Genomic DNA, 23,816 nt, shown 5'->3' with positions numbered 1-23,816 from the left:
ACCGAATTTAAAATAAATAACGTGTTCCAAAACTTTAATGCCACTTAATTATTTAATTACGTTTCTAGAAGCTTTGGTCGCCAACACGACGTAAGTTACCCCTCACTCAACTATTTACTTCTCGCCAACTATCATTTTGATCAAAAATAAACAAATTAATAAGTTTTTGTTAAAAAAAAACTTTTAAAACAAGCTTCTTTGCTAACTGTACTTTTTGTTGACTGTACTAGCATTGTCTAATTTGAAGTCAATATCCGACCATGAGAGCCGTGGTGGCCTAGTGGTTTGACCTATCGCCTCTCAAACAGAGAATCGTGGGTTCAAACCCCGGCTCGCACCTCTGTTTTTCGAAATTCATGTGCGGAATTACATTTGAAATTTACCACGAGCTTTGCGGTGAAGGAAAACATCGTGAGGAAACCTGAACAACCTGCGAAGCAATTCAATGGTGCGTGTGAAGTTCCCAATCCGCACTGGGCCCGCGTGGGAACTATGGCCCAAGCCCTCTTGTTCTGAAAGGAGGCCTGTGCCCAGCTGTGGGACGTATATAGGCTGGGATGATGATCCGACCATGGAAGTTGGTCAAAATTAACTTGCAAATTTCAAGTAAACAAACAAACCTACCTACGAGGTGAACTTAAATAAAAGCTTGGAAATAACATATATAAAGCTCAAGTAATATATATAAATACTAAGAAAAATAAAAAAATTAAGTCGCGTCTGACCTACATTAAAGCACTAATATCTATTAAACCACCACACTGATGTCAGAAATGCCAATTTTATTGCACGTGAAAGGCCGTAGTAGGATAAGGGAAGAAAAATGCCATTTTTTTTCTACATATAGTTATTCACATCTAGTAGTACAATTGTGCCAAGTTTTGTTAAAAATATCCCAGTGGATCAGCTGGGATAAAATAAAATCCGAATTCATGATATTGGTTAATTAGATAGTATATATGTCCTGAAGAAAATTGAGCCCACATAGCAAATTTCGTCGAAATCGTTAGAGCCGTCTCAGAGATCTCCCATATTAACAAATATATAAGCAAATAAACATACAAGAATAGCTCGTTCAAAGATATAAGATATAAATTACATCAAATACCAGTAGCTAGTATTGTCAAGCGAACAACCACTTAAACTTTCCACCCGCTGAATTAATTTGACAGTCAAATTTAAGTAATAAATAATGACATCATAACAATTATAAATCAGGCAGTTAGTGTGAGACCGGGTTGTGTCAGCGTTTATGGCTACAGAATTCTTATTGTAATAGTTTATTTGGCACTGGTCGGGCTTCTGCATGCCAAATAGGAAAGTTCCATGACCGCCCGCCATGTGCGATAGTTGCCTTAAAAAAAGATATATTGGGGACTTCTTAGTCTAATTAGTCATAGAGATAAACTGAGCGTGTGTATGATTCTTTTAAATTATTTGTCATTCGGTAGTTCACCTTTAAAACTTTACCATAAATTGTGATATATTTATTTAATGATTTTTTGATAATCATGCTACATGTTGAGACGGCGTTGTTGTTTTCAAAATTCCGGATATGAACGGACATATAGCCTCCTGGGTCCTCGCGTACTTTATAAAGTACAAATTGTTCATTGAATAAAGAATTCTAAGAATTTTGAAATAATATCCAAAATAACAAAGCAGGTCAACCACGTAACGTCTTAAGCACTAAGTTTGTTAAAAAATGAAAGAAATGAGGAGGATACAGGCGAAACTTTCAGAACAAGACACTTACCTAAACTGAATCTGGAAATTACTACTTACAAGTTAGTGGGTTTCTTTAGAAATAATCATGACGCGAATAATTATTATCATCGTAACTCCTATCAAAACTTAAAATACCTACTTTAATGTAACCAACTAAGTCTCAAAATAAAAAATCTGAAAATATTGAAAGAATTGTTATTTCGTTCAAAATTTCATATATGCAAGTGTATTAGCTGACTTTATAAATTTGTACTGGCCTTGTCATTCAAGCTACACCCGTCCTGATTTTCAAGTCAATCTGATCGCAAAATTTGAACTTACAAACATTTCAAATTAAATAAAGCCTGTACAATATTCGTTGCGATCTCGAAAACGGCCCGGGAGCAACGTTATCGCAGATCTGTAGAGAAGCAGCGTTTTCCACTACAAATATAACATGAAACGTGTTCTCACGCATTCCTTTTTCTCTGCCGGGGAGAAATATATTATAGGGCATAGCTCGTAACGCATACCAGTGTTTATAGCCAAGTGTACTGCGTTTTATTGCCCAGTGGCGATGCTCAGGATTTCGCACTATCTCTCTTTATAACAAGCTACTGTAGTATCCTGTCACTATCAGATAATCTTATAAGCTTATCGATAAAAACAGCAATAAAACAATTTATTTAAGGAAGTGTTCTCCACGCTCAAGCTTAATTTACATTAAACGCAAGATCATATTTAAATGAAGCCTGTCGCTGTTACTCACTAAATCACTTTCAACTTTTAATTACTTAAAAACCTCATTAATATTTAATCCAAATGAGCACGGTTTCATAGAGCAGCTTATTAGATCATAATTATTTTATAAGGTGCGACAGATAATTACCCAACTAGCATGTTTCAGGCGGCGATGTAACCATTTGTATTGTCCGAATATTCCCACTTCATCTGAATCATGGCGAGAGGGTAATTGGGGTAATCATAATGGAGATTAAGTCAATTGTTTGTTGTGCTACCTTTAAGTTGGATGCATTGTCTAATTAGTTTGCTTGGACAAGGTCGCGGTGTGTTAACGGCGGCACCTAATTGCCGTGTACTAGTTTTGGACTTTTAATTAATTCGGCCGCATGTGTTGATTGACGCAACGACACATTTTTTATTATTTTTCTAATTGGGTGAGGTTGGCGTTCGAAATATTATACCTACACATAACACTACCTACCAAAGTTAGGTTAAGCGTAATATTTATAAGCTATTAGCTATTGCTCGCGACTCCTTTTGCTAATAAGTCGTTTATCGCTACCCCTTGCGAACTGAATGAAATTTTAGGGGAAAAAACGACTCCTTGCTAAATTTTCTAAATATTCCAGTGGCAGAGTTACACTCACAATTGTACTATTAATAAGTAATTGTAGAGATAATAAGTTATTTATAAAAGATAGTTGATTATGAGTCACTGAAGGCCACTTGCAGTGTAGGATTAAGAAATTAAATCGTTAACCAACCCATGCTGTTAAAACAGTTAAGTTGATAATCGAAAACCCGCATTAGTGGATTAAAAGTGAATTTAGTAGTTAAACTAGCAAGAGTAGTAAATATAGAATACTGGCAACGGTTTATTATTTAAATGATTCTGATATACCTTCATTTAATTGGGAATCTGATTCAGCCCAAAAAATGGTAAATTCAATTCGTACATTCAGCTTAAACGTGATTAATAAAAGTCACCGAAACGTAACGTTGCGCACAATAATAAATCGTCCATACAAGCATCGCAATCCTGCTTGTGAAACAGCCGTATGTGAAAAAATTGAGTCTGTCTAAGTGTCTTAAAGAAGTCATTAAAACTGTTAATCTCTTGCAGGCAGCCGCATATCGGCGTTGCGCGCATTCTTCAGGATTAACACACACCGGGACGCACATTGTCTCAAATTTCCCACAACGAAAATAAGAGTGAGTATTCAATCTTTTGCAGTGCCCCGTCAACGGTACCTCTCCACAGTACACCGAGTTCAAATATTAAAACAACGCTACCAACATCCGGGTGCCCGCCGTGACTCAACATCGCCATCAACCAACCGAATAAAATAGCTTTTTTAATTCATATTTTATGTACAACTACTAGAATGTAAATTATAAAGCGAAATGCGGTTTATTGTTCAAATCGGTGTAATTTAAAGAGCCATGACGCGTACAAGATTGCTAATATAATGGATAAAGTTACCAATGAAGCTGAAGCACCCTGAGGAGCGCGGGTGAATGGAGCGGGGTGATGCAATGCAGCCGTTAGGGCCATTCCGCTAGTTTATGTGCGCGATGCGGTATTAAGGTAAATTGTACAATTGTGCGCACGGGCCACTCGTTAGCCGCCTGCCTAACGTGACATCTCGGCCCGAATGTCGCATTGTTTCGGCCGCGACCTCAGATTAGAAGTTTAACCGCAAGATTTATGACGGTCATGGGCTAGCCGAGTGGACGTCGAGCTTTTCGTCGAAACGCTAAACTTTTCTTACGAGCCCAATTTGTGTCGTTTAATGCGGCGTCGTGCCCGGGCGTGCATGCTCTGCCATTTTATTGGTGTCCCATAACTGTAAACATCACCCATTCTGCTGGCTCGGCCCGCCTCCTTGTTCATAAGCGCGATTGTACGCAGATAAACGCAGTTTTGAAATGCCTGTCTTATATCTTGCCAAGTACTCAATTTTTAGTAATTGAAATGCAAATTCCTACCATTTTATACGTTTATATAACTATTATAATAAGTATACAAGATAGAGTACCTATATTCAAATGATATTTTACATAATTTAAGCGTCACCTATTTCGTTTCTTAGACGTTTGCATGGCCGTAAGCAAATTCCCTAGGTGTTTAAGGACGTGTACACAAATTGGTCGGATTCTTACACTCACCAATCTTCGCTTGGGCTTGATGAGGGGTCGGTTCTGTCCGTTCATCTTGTAGTACAACCCGCAGGCGTTGCAGAGGTAGTGTCCGGTGCCGTCGCGTCGCCACAGCGGCGTGCTCGTCGCTCCGCAGTTGACGCACTCCCGACCCTCTGCCATACAACATATACAATTAATTCCTGCAACAGATTTACTAAGACTTTTGGGATACTGCAAGGACAAACATTGCCAAAAGTTTAAAGGCAAATTCGTCTTTTGTTTGTATAATTTTGATGGCCGCAATGGCATTTTTAGAGAAAATATAATAGTAAATATAGTGTGGAATCTAAACTACTAGAGGCTTTAATGTATTTTAAATAGGCATATATGTACAGTGTCATTTTAATGTACAAACTGAAACGTAAATAATTAATTAGAATACTAGTAAGGGTTAGTACAATAATTGCATTTTAAATTGATCGATGAAAAGTGGAAAAAAACACACAAGCGAAAATAAACCAACACACCACAAATAAACAACAGTTTCACAATTTTCAAAGTTATAGAAGCTATTAAAAGTGCAAACAAATTGTTAATTAAAAATCAGTTATATGTTAGTGTTCAATGAGTGATTTACCTGTCTCCTGGCAGGCTGGGAGATGAGAGAAAAATCACATTCAGAAACATTACCAATCGAATTTCACTAACAAAGCATGCAAACACACAAACATTACGCTATTAAACTACATCAGCGCAGATTTACCTCTTGAACATTGAAAGTAATTGCAATTACTACGAAAAATAAGTAATATATTCAATTAACCAGGGAAAGCGAGCCACGCTACCGGAGGAAAAATTATATCAAGATTTTTTACACGCGAGGAAAACAAGAGAAAGCTACATCAAGAGCGAGCACACAGAACGAGTGGGCTACCCTTCAAATGGCTTACACTAAGTATTCAAGTTTTTTTTACCATTCACGCTATAAGCCTAATTTGAACCATTAACACTTGTCACATGTACGAGTAGTAGTTTTTCTAAGACTTCAAGAAAATAATGGTAATTTTATTAATTGCTATTTAGTCGACAAATAATAAAAAACTAATGCAAGTCAATAACTACACGGCCATAAAATAATTTGCATTTTGAAAACTGCAGTATAACAAAAGCTAATCGCTATAAAAATAAATGATGTTACAAAAATGTTCTAGAGCGTCTAGCAGGGAAACAGAGCGGAACCAGAGCTATAAAGTAATGTATGTACATGCTGATTTTCGCAATCTGTATACGAACACGTCTAAAATAATATTACACTGAGGCATAACATCTCATTTGTTGTTAATCTATGACGAAAGAACAAGCTATACCTGCTCGTCTAACAGTATTGGCAACATCATTGCTGTAGGTACTGAAGCGAAGACGTTTCATAAAAATACTTAGATCAAAAATGACTCATGCGACGAATTTCTAATAAAATCATGCGATGGTAAAAATACATTTAACCCCCAGGATGAGTCACCCTCCGAGGAGTTTTGTTTGTGAAATCAGTTTACTTTTAATGACTCAAAGTGATTACCACCAAAAAGAGCATAAATGAGATACCGTATTTACATGGCCTGTGAAAGGATGTGCCTGATATTGGATGAGCGCCCGCCCACAATCTTTCTCTAAACTCGATTACTCGACCGATGATTTACCGAAATCTAATTTTAGAATCCCATACAACCATTTTGGCTCAAGTGCACAGTAACTGTTACTACTTGAGGAACGAAAATAAGTGACAGTTACTACACTGCACGATGACCAAATGTATATATGGGATCGAACGCGATACCCTGAAGTTTAACCCCTTCAGGTCCTAACTGAAGTACGCACAAATTGTGACCTAGTAAATTGTATATTGATATCAATAAAGTCACAGTCGTATGTTTACTAACAGACAGTAATAGATTCAATGATACAAGTTTATTGCCCTAGAGATGGTATCGCAGATCGTGTATCGGTATCGCTATAATAATATTATGTATCTAGATCTGATTATTCACGTCCCGGGTAGACAACGATCCTCTGCATAATTAATATTCGTAAAGGACGCATCGCAACGAGAAGGTGAAAGTGACCGAATACCCGATAGAAAAAATAAGTTAAACGAACCGAGAATGTTTTACGAGCTTTAGGCAGAGCAGCCATTCATCTTTTTTATGTAAAACCAGATCACAACCGGCAATTAAATCGCCCGGACCTTATCGAAAACTTATTGCGATCGAACCGACGACTCACTTTTTGGACTAACCCTTTATTTTTTGTTATTTGTGTCGATAAAGCCTGTAATTTGTTCCGAAGTTTGTAATAAATAAACACCAATAACGATTATTAGGAAAAAATAACAGGATATTACACCGAGCGAGAAGTTTTATGTTAGTGTTTCTCGCTTTGAGACTGATTTAGTCGAATAGTAACGTCTCTATTTGGTAAAACTATGGCCGTTTGTGAAAGTCCGCGGCCGCGGGCGCGCGCGAGATTTACCGCCGCCTGCCCCATACATCGATATTACACGTATTATTAAAGAGAGCAGTGTTTCTGATTAATTACCATACGATATAATTGTTCAGTCCGGTTCAATCGGCTCAATCGTCACGATAACTGTTGTTAAATTAGTTGGCATTGTGAGAGTTACGTCTTTATTTCCATGATCTGCCTTACAACAACGAGGTTGCACGAACTCGTTTTTGATATTTAAAAAAGATATTTTGACCGTCAAGAATAAAGCACCAACCGCAATTTCGCAGAAAAATAGTTTTAGCACAATTTCCAGTGTTTGTTCAAAATTAGAATGCGGTTCATTCGCTTTATTGCCCGGAGTGACGCGCGGTCGTGACGCAGCGGCGCTACGTGACCGCGATAAAAGATTTTCATCTGCCATATTTACGTAGCCGAGTGGGCGGTTTTTATTTTTCGAGAGTCTTCGGGCGAGCGCACTCGGCCCGGAGAGCGCAATGTTTTCACACGCCCTCTCGTATGGGGAAAACAACTCCAAAATCCACGCAGCACTTTACGAGTGCGCCGCGGCTCGAGTGAAGTTGACCCCGCGGCGACAGGGGATGGAAGCGCTACTATCGATGCGTTCCCAACGATTGAACATAGCCCGTTACTCCTCAATGAAACCACAGCATAAAAACTAGACCATAGTCACGTATAACCATAATGTGTACTAGGGTAATGTAATTTAAATGAAGGACTAATTCGTTCCCGTGTACCGTGACGCGCTCTCTTGGCGCATCGGCCCATCAACACGTAACGGTGAGGCTATTTTGCATACAAACCATTACATTATTGCTCAAAACTTATTCTTTGTTGCGCCACAGAGGCTGTTATTAGGCCTTAATTACATGCCTGTATGCAAATAGAAAATTTTAATGGAAGCCAATGATCTCGTGCGAGGTCTCTCCTTTCATTAAGCATTAATGTGTCTGGAAATCCTGTTCTTTTTTGTTAAGTCATTGGTCTATCATTATTGTGTGCGGTCATTAGAATCTGCATGTGTCTTCTCGCATGCACGCGTAGTTCGAATTCAAACATCTAAAGCCTAGTTTAGACCTGCATGAAAAATCATGCAAGTTGCATTACTGCGGCGCTCGATTGACCACTGCAAACTCAATGGCTTTACGACCTCGCAATGTAATGCGACTTATACGATTTTTCTTGCAGGTCTAAACTGGGCTTAATGTTATCTGAAGTCTAAAGTACTCCTGTGGCCGCATTATCAAACACCCGAACGCTCACAATCGCATTCACCATCTTCTACATCGTATGACAGAAAGAAGTGGTGAAAACGATTGTGCCAGGGTGTTTCTTTTGCAAAGGTTGTCCATCGCGGTTGAATGGGGCAACGCGGCAAATGTATTTTGGCCCTTTTGCGCCTAGTAAGACGCGGGGCGGTTTATATGACTGGCTGTATTTTGTACTATTTTATTCTTTTAATTCTTGTAACTTGACATTTATTACTTGAATAAATAATTATTAAATAAATGTATAGGAATGACAAAAAAGGGTTTAGACAATATGGCCTCTTATGGATAGTTCTGCTCCACAAATATTTAGAGACCGATGGAGAAGGATCGCGAAGGCAGCGGCCAGTGACGGGCGACCCCTCATGACCACGACAACTATGTCAAGTGTCCGATTTAGAAGAAGAGAGATAGTTCTGCTAGCTTATTTCGATTCAGTAGCGACTACTGTCGCAATGAAGCCATTCTTCACGTTCCACGCTCCACGCGCCGGCTCCGAGCGGACGTTCGTATTTGCATTCGTTATTACGGTACGGAGATAATTACGTGTGACGAGCGATGCAGCGCTGCACTGAACCTGCGGTAATTGCTGCCGGACTAGCCGTTCGTGCGATGACGAACTTGAGCATACTTAATCAGATTTTCTATAGTCTTAAGAATGACACAAACACAACTCTTAGTCACCTATATCCAAAATAAAATGTGTTTCGTATTCTTGGCAACCGAACGGATGGTTCGGTGTTTTTGGCTTTGAGAATGAACTTGTAGAGAGTTTGAAACGTGTTAGTAATTTATATGTTTTTTTTAATTGTTGGGCATGTGTAACACATGTATGGTTTTACGTGGACGTGCAGGTGAGCGAGTTCTGCATGTAAATATATATGTAGGTATATATCGCACACGCACATACGTACCTGTAGTAAGCTAGTAGGTACACGTTTGTTAGCGGAGAAACAAGTTAAAAATATTGTAGTTTATTGATATGGTCCTCTGAAAGGTAACGCCTGAATCAGTAATGTTGATTCCAAATCAATAAAGCAAAATCTGGCTAGATACCTTGCAACCAAATTAACACGTAGAAGCTATGCATAGGTAGTGCATATTATTATAGTGAGTGGGCTGTAACAGTTGATACAGTTCTGATGGCTTACTCATGACGATTACCATACCCCGCCCGAAACGGGTGAACTTTGGCACCTACATCAAAGCAAGTTTCGAGCGTCGCTTCTGACCGACAGGATTGTATACAAAGCCCTATTGTCCTTCGTTATAATTGAATTAATCACTAAAGTTCCGCAGCTTAAATAAAATGCAAATTTCGGAAATGCATTGTATCCCACAACACGAGCGGCGGACCGCGACGGACGTATGAGTACGTGACGTTATATGTGTGTTACACAAAAATATTCATTAGTAACGTGTACCCAAATTCACTTGCGCAAACGTTATTAATGCTTTAACTTTTCTGTACAGTGATTAACTAGTTTTTGCTTTTTAGCAGCAGTATTTTTCTGTTAAATTAAAATTGGTAGAATCCAAGCACTTTTCCACATAAAACAAATAATTACTTAAAATGTAATATTTGGTTCCTATTGTAATTAATAAATGTAAAATAGCAATCTCTGTTTTTTTAGTGCCTACCTACACCTATTCAAGAAAAAGTTATTCAAAATAATGGTACTATTTTTTTATTAAAAAAATAAATCAAAGTTAAAATGTATAAAATTGCGACATGCAAAGAATCAGCCGATGCAAAATAATAACATATTATTCGTCGGGACTTCATTCCTAGCGCGCGGCGGGCCGTGGCGCACGCGCACGTACGCCCGCTAATTGGTTGCGCAACCGCAACACTGTCGTTGCAACTTGCAATTTACCCCCGAATATAATATCTGAAACTACAAGAAAAATGTGAGGTTAGTTTGCTTTGAGTACGCCCACGAAGTGGCATCCTATCACTAGATCACGGACGACACATACTCGTAGCAGTGTATCCAGCAAGCGTTCGAAAAAAAGCCGAGCGACTCTATGGTGGAGCATATTCGCAATTTACAGAACCCAATTAGAGCGATTTTTGCTACCCCAGTAATAGTTTTCTCAGTACACTTATCGATATTTAACAATTATTTTGTAATATTAATAATCGAATATAGCTTCATAGCATCAAATCAAACCCATTGAGTATTAACCAACGACCTGCAGAAATATCCTTGAAGAACTTTAAAATTTGGCACTGATAGCTCATTACGTATTTATTCCTCCGATCACCAAAATGTGAAATAGTCAAATCAATCCCACAAAAATATTAATTCATGGAAAAAATACGGCTTGGCCATTACATGACTGTAGGACAGATATCCCTAAGACTTAGGTTCGGGTTACAGGTTTTCAATACTGTCATGAGCTGGTTGACAGTTTTCAACAGCGAATTTATATGAAATGTTTTTAGTAGTACTAACAATAATACAAAACATTATCGTTATGCGTTGAAACCTTTACTTTTATACCTACTCCTACTAAACTTTTTTTTTTACGAAAATATAAATCTTTCATATTTGATTCAATAATATACTATTTTAACTCCACAACGATATCTTAGAAGACGCATAATTAACAGTAAAGTATGACTCTTATCAGTTTTATTAGTAGCAGTTTGTTCAATAAGTAAAGTACTTATATAAAACCAACCGCTAACTTTCTAAGTACAAAAATCAGCTATAGCTACCATCCCCGTAGTTATGAGTTTGTTGAGATAAAATGGCAATCACAGTAAACCAAAGCCAAGGAACCGGTCTTAACGTTAATTAATTACAAATAAACAGCTAAGAGTAAATGTATTGGCATGTATGTAGCGATGTCATCCGGACCTTAAGAAGCTATCTTAAATGTCGTAGGTGAGTGCGACACAGGCCCCATTACAAAATGCTCTCTAACATATTGAGTTAAGACTGGAAATTGCTGACTTTCGTTTACCATTGTCCAGCAACCGCTTTGTATTATTTAAGAGCTGATTATTAAATTGTTGGATTGTTTAATTTAAATGCCATTTGAATGAACGGAGTAGTTTTAGAAAGTATTGAGTGGAACGGTTGAGATGTAGTTGACGGTTGCGGGCCATTTGTTTTAAATGCCCTTTCCATGACATTCCTTTATTCGTGCATAGCTATTTAGTCAAGTTTTTAGTCACGATTTTTGGAACACCATTAATTGTTATGTTTTATCCGAAATCTGGGCGTGATTTGCTATCCGCCTTGAGTGAGACAACGCGGTCTTATACTAAATTAAGAACCGTGGTATTTGAATTACAGCTATAGGTATGCATGTATCTTAGTATGCCGCACTGTGAATTTTTGCGTGGAGTTTGTACTGTGTACTCGTAACATAATGTAGGTAATTAAGAACCTCCGTTACAAGGAACAATCAAGTAGTTAAACAACGAAGTATCGTTTTTATCAATTAAGTTGTTTTGGTCGTGGCATCCCCTAGCTTTAATTTGGATACAGATGCTCCTATGAAATTTAAGCTTAAATCGTATAAATAGAATATTTGAGTGCGCAGAATCCTAACAGAATATTATGGAGTAAAGATGACGATGTTGAATGATAGAATGAAGAGCTTTAACTTCTGAAACGGTGTTCGATAGGAACGCTGGGCCGAGGTCAAGCGATCGGCAACAATGGAATGGGCCGCATCCGGCGGGGCGAATTATCATATAGCTTCCACAGAATCGAGAACTAAAGCCTCCATCTCGAACAGATTTATTCGCACCACGTTTTGAATCTAAATCACCAGTAATGAAAAAACGATCAATTTAGTTTTACTGCCGCAACTTATGCAAATAAATTCATTGTATTAACTACTGATCAAAATAACGCATATTTTTAAATGCATTAAAACCACCGTTTAGGAATATTAGCTTACAAATTAGATAATTTATAGTCAGATATTTCTACATTCTTAGAAGTTGTGCGGATAAAAATTCTGAAGAATTTTCCTGGCGCTATTAACATCTGCAAGTGCGAATATAATTAATGTGGTAATACAAAGTTTAGTAAGTACAGAAGCCAGTTCTGGTTGTTACTAGTATGCATGGCGAACAGTGCTAATTTTTTTACAACAATTAACTTGAATACGCTGGACCGAACAAAAACAGGGTAACGACGCGTAAACACTGTGTAAATTGGATGCCAGCCGAGTTTAATTAATTGGATAGTCTATGGCTGAATCTTTCCATTTGCCTCGAAGACAAATTGATAGAACAAACCTACATAATGTATCGTATTTACTTAACTTCTTTTTGTTAGAACTGGACCCAAAAATTATCTGCACCGATCACATATGCGTGTGACTATTTGCATAATATATACGCAAGAGAAAATAATTTATGAGGTTAACTTTGACAAGTGAATTGTCTTCGGATAGTTCTTCCGTGTAATGCATTTTAATTAACGCCCCGTTTTCATTCGCTTTCCTGGCCGTAATCTTCTGGGAAACTATCTCTATCTAGTGCTGGCAGATCGCTTAATCGCGCTCGCGTGAGATCGGGCCGCGCTAATGCTAATCCATTAGAAAATTCACAAAATATTGAACCCGCAATTGAAAAGGCTTCCTATTCAATGCTGCACGAGGCTACAATGTTGCACATTCATTACTCGGTGAGACAATAAAGGACAGCCATTTTTGGTTCCCGTCCATTGTCAAAGCTTAACAAGTGTGAGAGGCTATAATTACATTTTTAAATATGTATGAAATAAAGCAGTCGCATTATGTGGTGTTAACACAATTTACTGTTGAGTAATTTTTCTTTATTATATGTACCATAGCGGGCTGGCATTGCGAAAAGTTTGCATCACAATAACCGCTCGCAACAATGCACGCATTAGTGCAAAGGTCACGACGAACAATATCCCAATAAACGGGCCTTAGGTGTAAACGATATTTTTACTAATTACCTATCCATTGTAACTGAGCTGCATATCACACGCACTTTAAAACTCCTATCATCCTAGCATCGCCGTCATAAAAGTATAAACAATAAACTTCCAAAACTACAGCTTTAAAACTGTCCAGTGTCGATACAATAAGTAACAATGTCCATTCTTAAAACCGAGGAAAGTGAAGTGAATCAACTTGGCAATTAAACTCTAATTTCGAAAACGGTCTTGAGAATTAATAGAAATCTACTTAGAGCATTTGTTTAATTGCGTAAAAACAATAGTAAGTTGCAATTAAGTAATGAGAAACAGTTGGTTTGTTTGGTCAACATCAAAAGAGCCCGCGTGGGTTCACATGCTAAACGTAACAATGAATATTGTGTGGCCGCGCAGCTAAAGGCTCTCGAGAAGGGAGCAGTGACTCGGCATGGGAACATCCAATGACTTGATTTCTTTACTTCATCTACCCAAATCCCGACCACCTAACTTACCAATAACGTCAGAAGCATTCAGCGTTTTTAAACACGAGATTTTCCGTGTACGTATAAACACCTAATCCTAATCGATAGAGCTACAGAAATGTTTATGAATTAGGAGTATTTAATTAGTACATCCTCCACCAATACCTATTAGAAGTTAGTAATGTTAAGGTAAGCGTTAGACTCAGTTAAATGAACAATCCCAGTAAGCGATCCGTGTACTGTATCAGACAAACGTGTGGCGCCCAACCCCCGGCGCCCGGTGCAGGCTCCGCGCTTATCCGACCACATCGACCACTTCCACAATGACATTTGGAAATAACTAAATAATAATCTCAAAGTGCTTATCGAATTAATAAATCACAATTGTCGAATAGATAGAGCTGAGATTCTAATTACGCGAGTACTATCGCGGCGGCCATTTTGTAAGGCTTCCGATTAACGAGCCTTGAAACGCCTCACAGGCTATTTGATTTAGATGCCGATTATAACGACTATGAATTTAGTAAGTGAAAGCTGTTAGATAGGAAGATAAAGAGAGCAGTCGCGTCTTCGCAACCTTTTGTATCTAGACATGTATTGTTAGGTTGGTTTATTCGCGTGTGATCGGGTAAGCGCGGTACGGCGGTGTGTGTGTCGAGTGCGCCCAGCGAGCGGTGCAATGCGAGCGACCCCGCGGACTCACCGGCGCTGGTCCGCGTCTTGTTCGGGCGCGGCTTATTCTGCTGTTGCGCCCCACTATACCCCTTGCCCTGGTAGTTGTAGTAGTCGCCGCCGGCGGCATTGTACTGAGCGTTGTACTCCCCGGAAGGCTGACTCGACTCCTGGGGACACGACTCCGGCTGCGCACCTTCGCGTTGTTTGGAAGGCGGCGCGCCCATCATAGGCTTGACGTCGCCGCAGAGCGGCAGCTCTTGCTGCTGCTGCATGAAGGCGACACTCATGGCCGTCGCGTGCGCCACGGCGGCCTGGTAGTCCTGCTGGCCGAGCGCCGCCGCGGCCACGGAGTCCGGCGTGGAGTCCTTCGGCGGCGTCGGCGGGAACGAGAACAGCGGGTGGGGGTGGTGGTGTTGCGCGGGGGACAGGGGCTTGTCCGAGGGCGCCGCCTCCTGCTGGAAGCTCCCGCCCCACGCGCCGCTGCCCAGCGCCTTGGACTCCAGCCAGGGGTGCAGCGGCGTGTGGAAGTGCGGTCGGCACACCTGTCCACTGCCTCCGCTTAGCGTTCGACCTGCACACACAATGTCATCATGTCAAACCTGAAAGACCCAATACATGTTAAGTACAGAGCCTAAAGAATCACGATGAGCTAAAGTCATAACTAAACTGCTCGATCCCATTAGCATCCGTAGTTTGATTCCCTTAACCTCTTCGAGTTTACGAGCGTTTAAGTAACCATTATCGTCGCGAACAGAGATCTACCGATAGGAGAGGCATCGTAACACGAGCCCGGAACATCAAAACTTGCCGTCATTAGGAGGGATAATTTGAAGGCGTTTTGTTACCCCGCCTGCGCTTACCTAAATTAATATCATTTGTGTATAACAACTGGTCTTTCACACGACATCTTCATCCTCAGATACAGTATTGTTGGTCATGAATATTCTCGTGTCTAATGCGTATTTGATAAACAAATAATGGGTATAATTCGGCGCGGGTCCGGCGCGTCCGTGAACAAAGGCCGCTCTTTTCCGAAATGTTTCAAAAGCGCCGTGTCACAACAGCGAGCAATTAAAATAGTAGGCCAACTGGAAATTTCATTAATTATGTAGGTACTCGACTCTGATTATACAGCGTGGTGATTTGTTTGCGTACATGGTTAATACGTGAGCTTACGTACCCATAACAAAGGAGTTTTGGCGGAAAAAAATACTAGCATGCATGCAGTGATGTGACGAACAGTGAGCTCGTATCCGCGGCCCCCCCTTTTTAATTCAATTGTCAATTATTTAAAACGTGAAAGCGAACATATGTACCGGTGTGTACTGTGCAGTTGGGAGGGTGGTCGGTTTAATGACGTCTGGTGGCGGGTTTGATTGGCGGACGGTGGCGGGGGCTGCGCAGGGGCCGCTGGGGTCGCTGGGGCGCCGGCCTGCTGGTCCCGGCGCCGCATGCCGTGCGCCGCGGGGCACTAAATATTGCGTTACTTACGGTTAACTCACTCTGTAACCTATGTTGGGTGACGATTGTGCTTTGATTCATGTTTTCTTGATAGTGATACTTATATTGCCGAGACCCCGAGTAGCTATACCTAGCTAGCAATTTTATGATAACGGTAATAATTATGGGAGCAAACTCATCATTGTGTTACCATGATTTCTTTATTATTAAAGAGCAAATCATAACACTGGTATAATTTTTCAGGTGTGTTTCAGGTTTGGGTAAAAAAAGCAAACAACATTTAGGTATAGAAACATAGTGCAACTGAATGAAACGAAGCCAGCACAATTTACATTTGTTTGCGACAGAGCTCCCAAATTTAGGGGAAATTGATTTTATGACACACACGTACACAATAGGCCTGCACATACTCGTGTACATGCCCGCATACATGGCCAGGTGTCGATCGCAGTAGAGATTGGCTATCGGAGATTACATCGGAAGGCACACGTACATTGCTCATACACGGATAAGGCCATAAGTGACCTATCAAAACAGATGTTGTGACAAATCTTAGTTGCAATAATAGAATGATTTAAGCGTCACTTTAAGGAGGTCCATATGAATGAATCTCCTCTACCATATTCCTCACTCTGGTAGCGAGGAAGCAAAGTTATAGATAGATCAAACCTGAATAGCTTTCTATTCTGATTAAGTTAGCAAGAAACAAACGAAGAAACGTGGATCCAGTGACCCAGCTATCGATGAAAAACCAAACGCCAAATGCTGATAAATTTATAATCCATTGCCTAGGTAGGGTTTATCACAAAAAGTATCTGAATTACACTTGTGTCTTCAAAAACATGTACCTACCAGTGATATCATTAATTGAAAGCGCACACTATCGACTTTACCCGAACAAAATACCAATACCCCGATAACAGCCACAATCGCGGCAATCTGCCAGTCATAGCGAATACCAAATAGTAATTATAGTAAATACTATAAAACAATAATCAATCCGTGGCACATTAGGCGGAGTGCACACAAACGTTTTGACAGGGTCCGCGAGCCACCCCTCGCGTTAGGCCGTGTTCACAATAGCGGGCGATGGCGGGCCGATAACGCGTATGAATAATTCGTGTTATCGCCCCATCTGGCCACATGCCCTACCTGGCCGGTACCACGGGACCTCAAATCAGCAACGAGCGACAAATGCTAAGGGTAGTTTGAGAGCGACTGTATTCTATCAACATACCTACGTTATTTGCCAATTGTAATAACGCAAATTCATCACTTATTTAATAATGGGGAATAGATGACATTGGAAAAACGAATCAAGGTGTCTTAACGATACAACCTCATAATCAGATTTCTGCATAGATAATCATTTTTATAAGCTATTATTTAAATTAAAATGTTTGCTTGTTTATGTTTGTTAATGTCAAATTTAGTACGGAACTACATAGTTGCTTGCATTAAAAATTTCATTTTTATTATTTTCAAGGTCAATTAAATTTAACTTTTATAGTATTCTAGAAGAAACTTTGTAACCAATACGACTCACGGATATATCATGCAAAACCAAAAGAGAATCGGAGTACAGGGTAATGCTTTTTATTTAAAAGACCTTCCGACCGTTGTACTAGATACGCCCTTTGCGTCACTAAGCCTTATTGAAAGCTAGCACTTCAAATTTGTGAAAGGCAAATGAAAGCATATTGTCCCTTTCTTATATAACAAGGTAGAAGAGCACAACATGCTCAACAATAAAATAAGAGCGAGGACGTTGTACATTTAAGCAGGGTTAATAGAAAACAAAAAGTAAACGAATAACGCACGGAAATTAAATTAGGATTCTGGTAGCGTTATCTGAGGAAATCTTCGCATGCATACATAATTTGAATGGCCCAGAAAGTGGTCCATGCAAATAGGATGCTAGTTTGTAGAGGTCTCATGATCTCGAATGTTTGTGTTTATATTCAGAAACTTCGTAATATGCCAAACTGGATTTACAGCGGGTTTGGTGTAGTTTTGCACTGTACTCACCAATCACCAAACTTAAAAATTGTTTATTCAGAAACAGTGACATGTATTACGAATGAAAAATGTGGTAATGATAGTGGTGCGTACAACTGCATACTGAGGCTATGTAGGAGTTGGGTAATCTCTAATTTTCAATATTCCCTTTGCAAAAATTAAGCAATAGGAAAAATGATAGGTTGATTTATTGAATTCTGCAGAATCTAATCAAAATCAACAATCTCACTAAAATCATAAACCAATCAGGCAGCCGTGCTGATTCTCACAGCGCGGAAGCGGGAACGGAACCCCTGCCCCCATGGCAGATGCTACTCCAGATCTTATCACGCCACAGGGCACTGCTAGTGTTGTTAAATTCACGAGCTACGGGTGTTTGCTCTCTGTAACGGTTTTTTACAACCCTTTCGCATTGACGAAATTTTTACCTTTTGTTCAGCTGGTCTATTTGACACATGGTCATCATTTATTCGTCTTTATTCTCCTGTCTAAAAAGTTACACAACAAAATATGCAAATATTCAGATGTTTCTCACAACATTATTCAGTAAAAATAATTTGGAAGCCCCTGAAACACGTTTCGCTGCCAAATAAGTTATTCATAAAGCTAATAGGTATTAATGAACAGTAAAATAATACTTTGAGTTCATTTAACCGCCCCTTACTTCCACATTCACAAACATTATAAGGCGTGGTTAAATCGAAAGTGAGCGCCCTCCTTTATTCCTTATAGCTTGCGGCGAAAATGGCCCCTTTCGGTTTAAACTGCCTCGTAACTAGCGTATGTACAGAATACCCCTAATGTACGCTGCCCTGCGTTCTGATGCGCCACGCAGCATGACGTCTTCCGGTAATAAGTGCAATTACTTCCCCCTAAGTGTACCAATTTGATTACAGTACAGAATTGTATCGTGGCGCTTTGTAGGAGCGCTGTATTAGAACAGAACGGTTTATAGGAGAGCTGAGGTCCTGGGCGAGGCATGGGAGCCGTAGCATCGTGAGAACTTTTCCTGGGCTGGCAAGGTCGCCAGGCCGCGTCGGCCAGTCTGCCGCGGTTTATTTGCAAGCCGTGACATCAGCCGCATCCGCATGCGAGACGGCGAGCCCGTGCGTGTGCTGCTGACTTTACAACTTCACGCATGCCATCTTATCCCTTCCACTTATTGTCTTTAGACGTGTTATCCTTTGTTACAGGGACATATCATTACGTGCTCAATCATCGGCTAGTTGACCTCTATCGTGTTGTAATAAAGATTACGTTCCCTTGGCGAGCTCCCCTGTGAAATGTCCGACGTGTTAGCGAATGATAAATGTAGGCGTCGGTATCGCGTATCGGATCTCGCCGTTCGCACGCCGAATTAATTTTAATTTATTGATCGTCGTATCGACGCCGAGTATTTTAGGTGCCTACTAAAGCTGAAACAATCTCTTTTTTACTTTTATAATAACAACATTAGCTACAGTTGACTGTATTCAACGCAGACGTATGTATTGAGGCTAATAGAACCGTCTCAAATTGATCGTACGGTAGTCATTTATACGAACGTCCTGCTCCGTTCTCCTGAACTGGTTCCAAGTTTTCGTGTGCTATTAATTATCCGATCATTAAGCGTATGAGACAATCGTGACGGATCAGCGGCAAATATCCATCCGCTAATTAGACGGGTTCCCTCAGCAAAGCGTTCAGAGATGGTTCAGAGCTTCGAAGAACCCGGCACCAACGCGTGACAAGACAGATCCATAATGAATATACAATTGAAACGATGTGTGTGTCATTGTCTCCATTTATTCCTAATACATTTTAGTGTTGTATAGTAACAGCCGAAAAATATTTTACGATCTGCTCGGTCGCGGGCCGAATGGTAAATCGAGCGCGCGGGCGGTCACACCTCGCGTTCTTCTGATTGGATTATAATGCTTTTATATTACAATTCTTATTATTGTGCTACCGAGCAGCGTGACAGGTGACGTCAGGAATAACAACTAGTGCCCGGGAACGGAAAAGCTGTCGCGTCGCCACCGGCGACAGCACTGTCCTTCGGTTCGACTACTACTAATAACTAAATGGGAATCGAAAAGCAATTTGCCATCGAAAATTTTTAACTAGATAAAATAAAAAGATTTGTCAGTTGTGATCTTATGCCGCGAAAAAATATTTTTTGGCCGCGAAAACAAAGACAACTTCGACTCCAAACTTCATGACTTGCCGGGCCATGCGTATTATCATTCATACCTATACATCTTACTTTTATCCAAAAACATAATCGCTATTTACATATAAGCTACTTCAAATAACGTTTTATCGGGTGTTTAGTAGGTCTCAAACTAAAAACAACTCTGTTACATAATAATCGTGCACGAATAAACTGTACAATTAATAAGTCACGTTACATAAAACTAGTTTGTTTACTTCCCACTCCAGTTTTTTCGAGTACGTCAAAATCGATATTCGTTTCGACAGGAGCCGTTAAGCCCCAGATTAGTCGACGAATAGTCAGTCGATCGTCGTGGGTGTCTGCTAGTGATTTATAGCCGCGCTATAGAACGGTTATGGCATTACGATAACACCACTAAAACACACAGAGTTTTGGTGATAACCAATAATTAATCATAGCTCTTAGTCGCCTGCTTCAAAGGTGAAGGTATCCTTTCGTAATTGTGAGCGATGCGCAATTTTTAATGAAGCAGGAAAATGCATAGCTCATTCCTGTGCTTAAAGTAAATAATATCAATCGTTAGTGCACTCAGCAAAAAGCGTCAGTGGCTTCGTTTGCATGCACGTACGTGCACAGCCCCGCGAGCATACTCGTAGTTGCAGCGATAATATAGTATTAGGTAGGTATATCTAGGTACGCTCATACCGCGAACATTTTACGAGGTAACCTAAGTCGCGTATAGTAGCCACATTGTTAAAGATGATAGGACAATTTCTTCTCGGTCGCTACGATGCCATGGCAGGAATTTCTTTGCATACAGGACATGTAATTTTAAGTGCATGCGCCCTGCATACCCAATGCACCTTTGGAACCTACATTGTATTTTTATTTTATTTTCGTACGAACCCATCACTTCTCATTAAGTGGCGTTTGGAGAATAACTTAACATTACTAATGTCCGGACACGAATTTTATTGTTATTGCATTTTAATAAATTTTTCATTGTTCGAGTTGTCAATGGACGAATGGCATGTTTCCGAGACAAGAGGAAGGAAGTACAACTTTTGGTTTCGATGAAAATCCGATCATGTTTATTGATTATTTAGATTCCATTGTTAAGATCCTTGCGAGATACAATGATTTTTTTTATGAAATATGAAGAAGTAATTACAGCTAAATCTCTATCATGCTAGAATTAAGTGCGGCGTCGCCAGCCGGTGGCCCAGGAGGGGGACCAAGTTGACATGGAAAATGAGAAAAGTATGAATTGTAGGTATTTATTGGAATTGGTGAATTCATTCGAGTTTCGGTTTCGGCGTACGGGAATGATCGATCAAGCAAGTCAAGTCTAAGACTTGGGACTTTGCTTTAGTTGCTTTACATTTGGCAACTTTTTTAGAATCTCTAGGGGGGGCAGCTGCCCCTCCCTGCTCCCCCCTGGCGACGCCCTTGGACGAATAAATTTTGTCTAATATTATTTTTAGAAGTTTGATTCTATACATAACTATATAAGTTTCAAATACTTTTCAAAAAAGCCGTAGTAGCCTAGTGGTTTTACCTATGGCCTCTAAAGCAGAGGGTCGTTGGTTCGAGTCCGGGTTCGCACCTCTGAGTTTTTCGGAATTTAAGAGCGAATTTACATTTGTAATTTATCATAAGCTTTTCAGTGAAGGAAACATCGCGAAGAAAGCTGCACATGCCTGCAAAGCAAATAGTATGTGTGAAGTTCCCAATCCGCACTGGGCCCTCGTGGGAACTATAGCCCAAGCCCTCGTATTCTGAGAGGAAGCCTGTGCCCAGCATTGGGACGACAATAGGCTGGGATGATGATGATGATGACTTTACAAAGTAGCAGTGGCAACAAATTTCCTTCCTAATATACTAAATCCTCAACTTTTCCAAGCGAATGCAATTGTATTTCTCTGCTTAGAAAGGTAAGAAAGAAATCTAATCTACCACCCGGTATTGTATCAGCTTTCTTGGACAAAACTACAGACGTCCAAGCAACTCCTCTCAGCCCAGTAAACCGTTCAAAAAACCAAGTTCATAGACGCGTAAAACAGTTCTGGTAGTGGTCGACCGCAGCTCGGATATGTCACGTTACACTTGTGATTCAGAGATCAAAGCCGCCGGCGCAGCTTTGCTATGCCGCCGGCGTGCGCACTCACTGCCTGCCAACACAAAATTTCCGCTCCACTTGACGCTTCTTGAGTTTTGCTGATAAACTGGTTAAGGCCCTGGATAGAATGGTAAAGGAGAGCGTACGAACGAAACAATACCAAAGAACTCCTTTATAACGAGATGTAAAACATGAATGATGTCACCAACGCTAGAATTGTGTGTCGTAGCTGTGCATCTGTTCCATCATTGAACCCAGCGCCTAGGCATTGAACTTCAATGCCTAGGTGGTGCTTGGTTCGCTACGTTACAACTAGCAGTGCCTAACCTTTAGACCTATACCTTAATGTTGTCTTAAGACGTTCTTCTTGATGTTCTTTTAGTAATATTGTCAACTTTAGTTTTAAAATAACACGACATTTTCGTGCACTTGATAAATTTGGTCAGCATTGCCTTATCAGCGTGAAGTTTCGTGCCCAAAATAAACGCTTGGAAACATTTGTTACCGTAACTGCTACTTAAAGTGACGCTCCTTAAATCTTATCTACCTTTACACGCGAGCCAACCAGTAACATGCTCATAAATGACTTAAGATTTCAGTAAATGAAACCACAAACAACTATTCCGGCATGCGTACAGCAAGTCGTTTGAGGAAAAATAACATTTTTCTTAGTGAATGGCAAGGCGTGCCCTAGAGACCGGCACGTTCCGAGCAGGTGAGCCAGCTACTTCACGCAAATAATACTTACGTCATTGCATTATGACAATTCCAACCTCAGTACGTACCTACCTAGCATAGCGTTAGACACGACATGAGCAGAATATGAGTCGTCATAATCATTTCCATAATTAATAACCGTGGAGCGGTCACGATTCCTATCATTAACCGTGATATAAGACGCGAGAGCTCCTCTTGAATTTTCAACGTAAATTGTTTTACAATCTACGATTTATTGGGTTACAGGAATAGTTGTTGCGAAATTACAAGTTGGTTAACGTCGGGGTCTCTCTGACCCCACAATCTTGACAATGGCCGGGCGAGAGAGCGAGTGTTCCTGCAATAATGCCTATAATGACGGCGCCGGCCGGCAGCCTGCTTACATAACCGCTCGTGACTTGCGCATTACGGTATCGGGAGAAAAATACGCCGAGGCAACGTGCAGGGTCGCAATGACAATGTGTATTTGCCAAGCAGTAATATGTAATCCACGGCTAGTAAGGATACCTGATTATAGGCTAACTAGCTCTGGGCCAATTACCATTCATCCCAACTAACTACAGATAAAATAGAAACAATAGAAGCTCATCATTTGATTGAAGCTGCGGCTTTACAACACTGGAGCTTATTATGTGTTTTTTGTGAAATTAAACCGGAAATAAAGTATGATACGTTCCACTGGTTTTTATAGCTTTATCACAATCAAAGAAACTGGCAAACTTGTAAAGCATTATATTAATCATTTTTAAAAGCATCATAAATCAGACAAGCCGCAGCAGATAGCAAAATTAATTAAAAGAGTAAAACGACGTTAAACGCTTTTAGTTTATAGAACGACGCTGGGTTGCAAAAACGGAGTAGCATCACGCGATCTGGCGCCAATGCTTTGACCAG

The 23,816-nt window shown here is 40.2% G+C and overlaps 1 protein-coding gene across 4 annotated transcripts in view; it reads right to left on the bottom strand.

The window, feature by feature from the left end:
• The window catches only part of grn (GATA binding protein grain), a 101,147-nt gene that overhangs the window by 47,644 nt on the left and 29,687 nt on the right, over positions 1-23,816 (bottom strand). For 2 of the 4 annotated variants that reach the window (XM_074095555.1, XM_074095556.1), the window contains exons 3-4: positions 14,480-15,022; positions 4,615-4,766 (exon numbers count right to left, since the gene is read on the bottom strand). In XM_074095555.1, coding sequence (XP_073951656.1) covers positions 4,615-4,766; positions 14,480-15,022 — 695 coding nt within the window. The remainder of the gene's footprint in view (positions 1-4,614; positions 4,767-14,479; positions 15,023-23,816) is intronic. The other 2 variants (XM_074095559.1, XM_074095557.1) reach the window with 2 other exon arrangements.

This window comes from Choristoneura fumiferana, chromosome 12 (assembly GCF_025370935.1).
Source record: "Choristoneura fumiferana chromosome 12, NRCan_CFum_1, whole genome shotgun sequence".
Taxonomy (NCBI): Eukaryota; Metazoa; Arthropoda; class Insecta; order Lepidoptera; family Tortricidae; genus Choristoneura; species Choristoneura fumiferana.
Note: the sequence above shows the minus strand (reverse complement) of the source record. Positions and strands in the feature narration are given on the sequence as shown.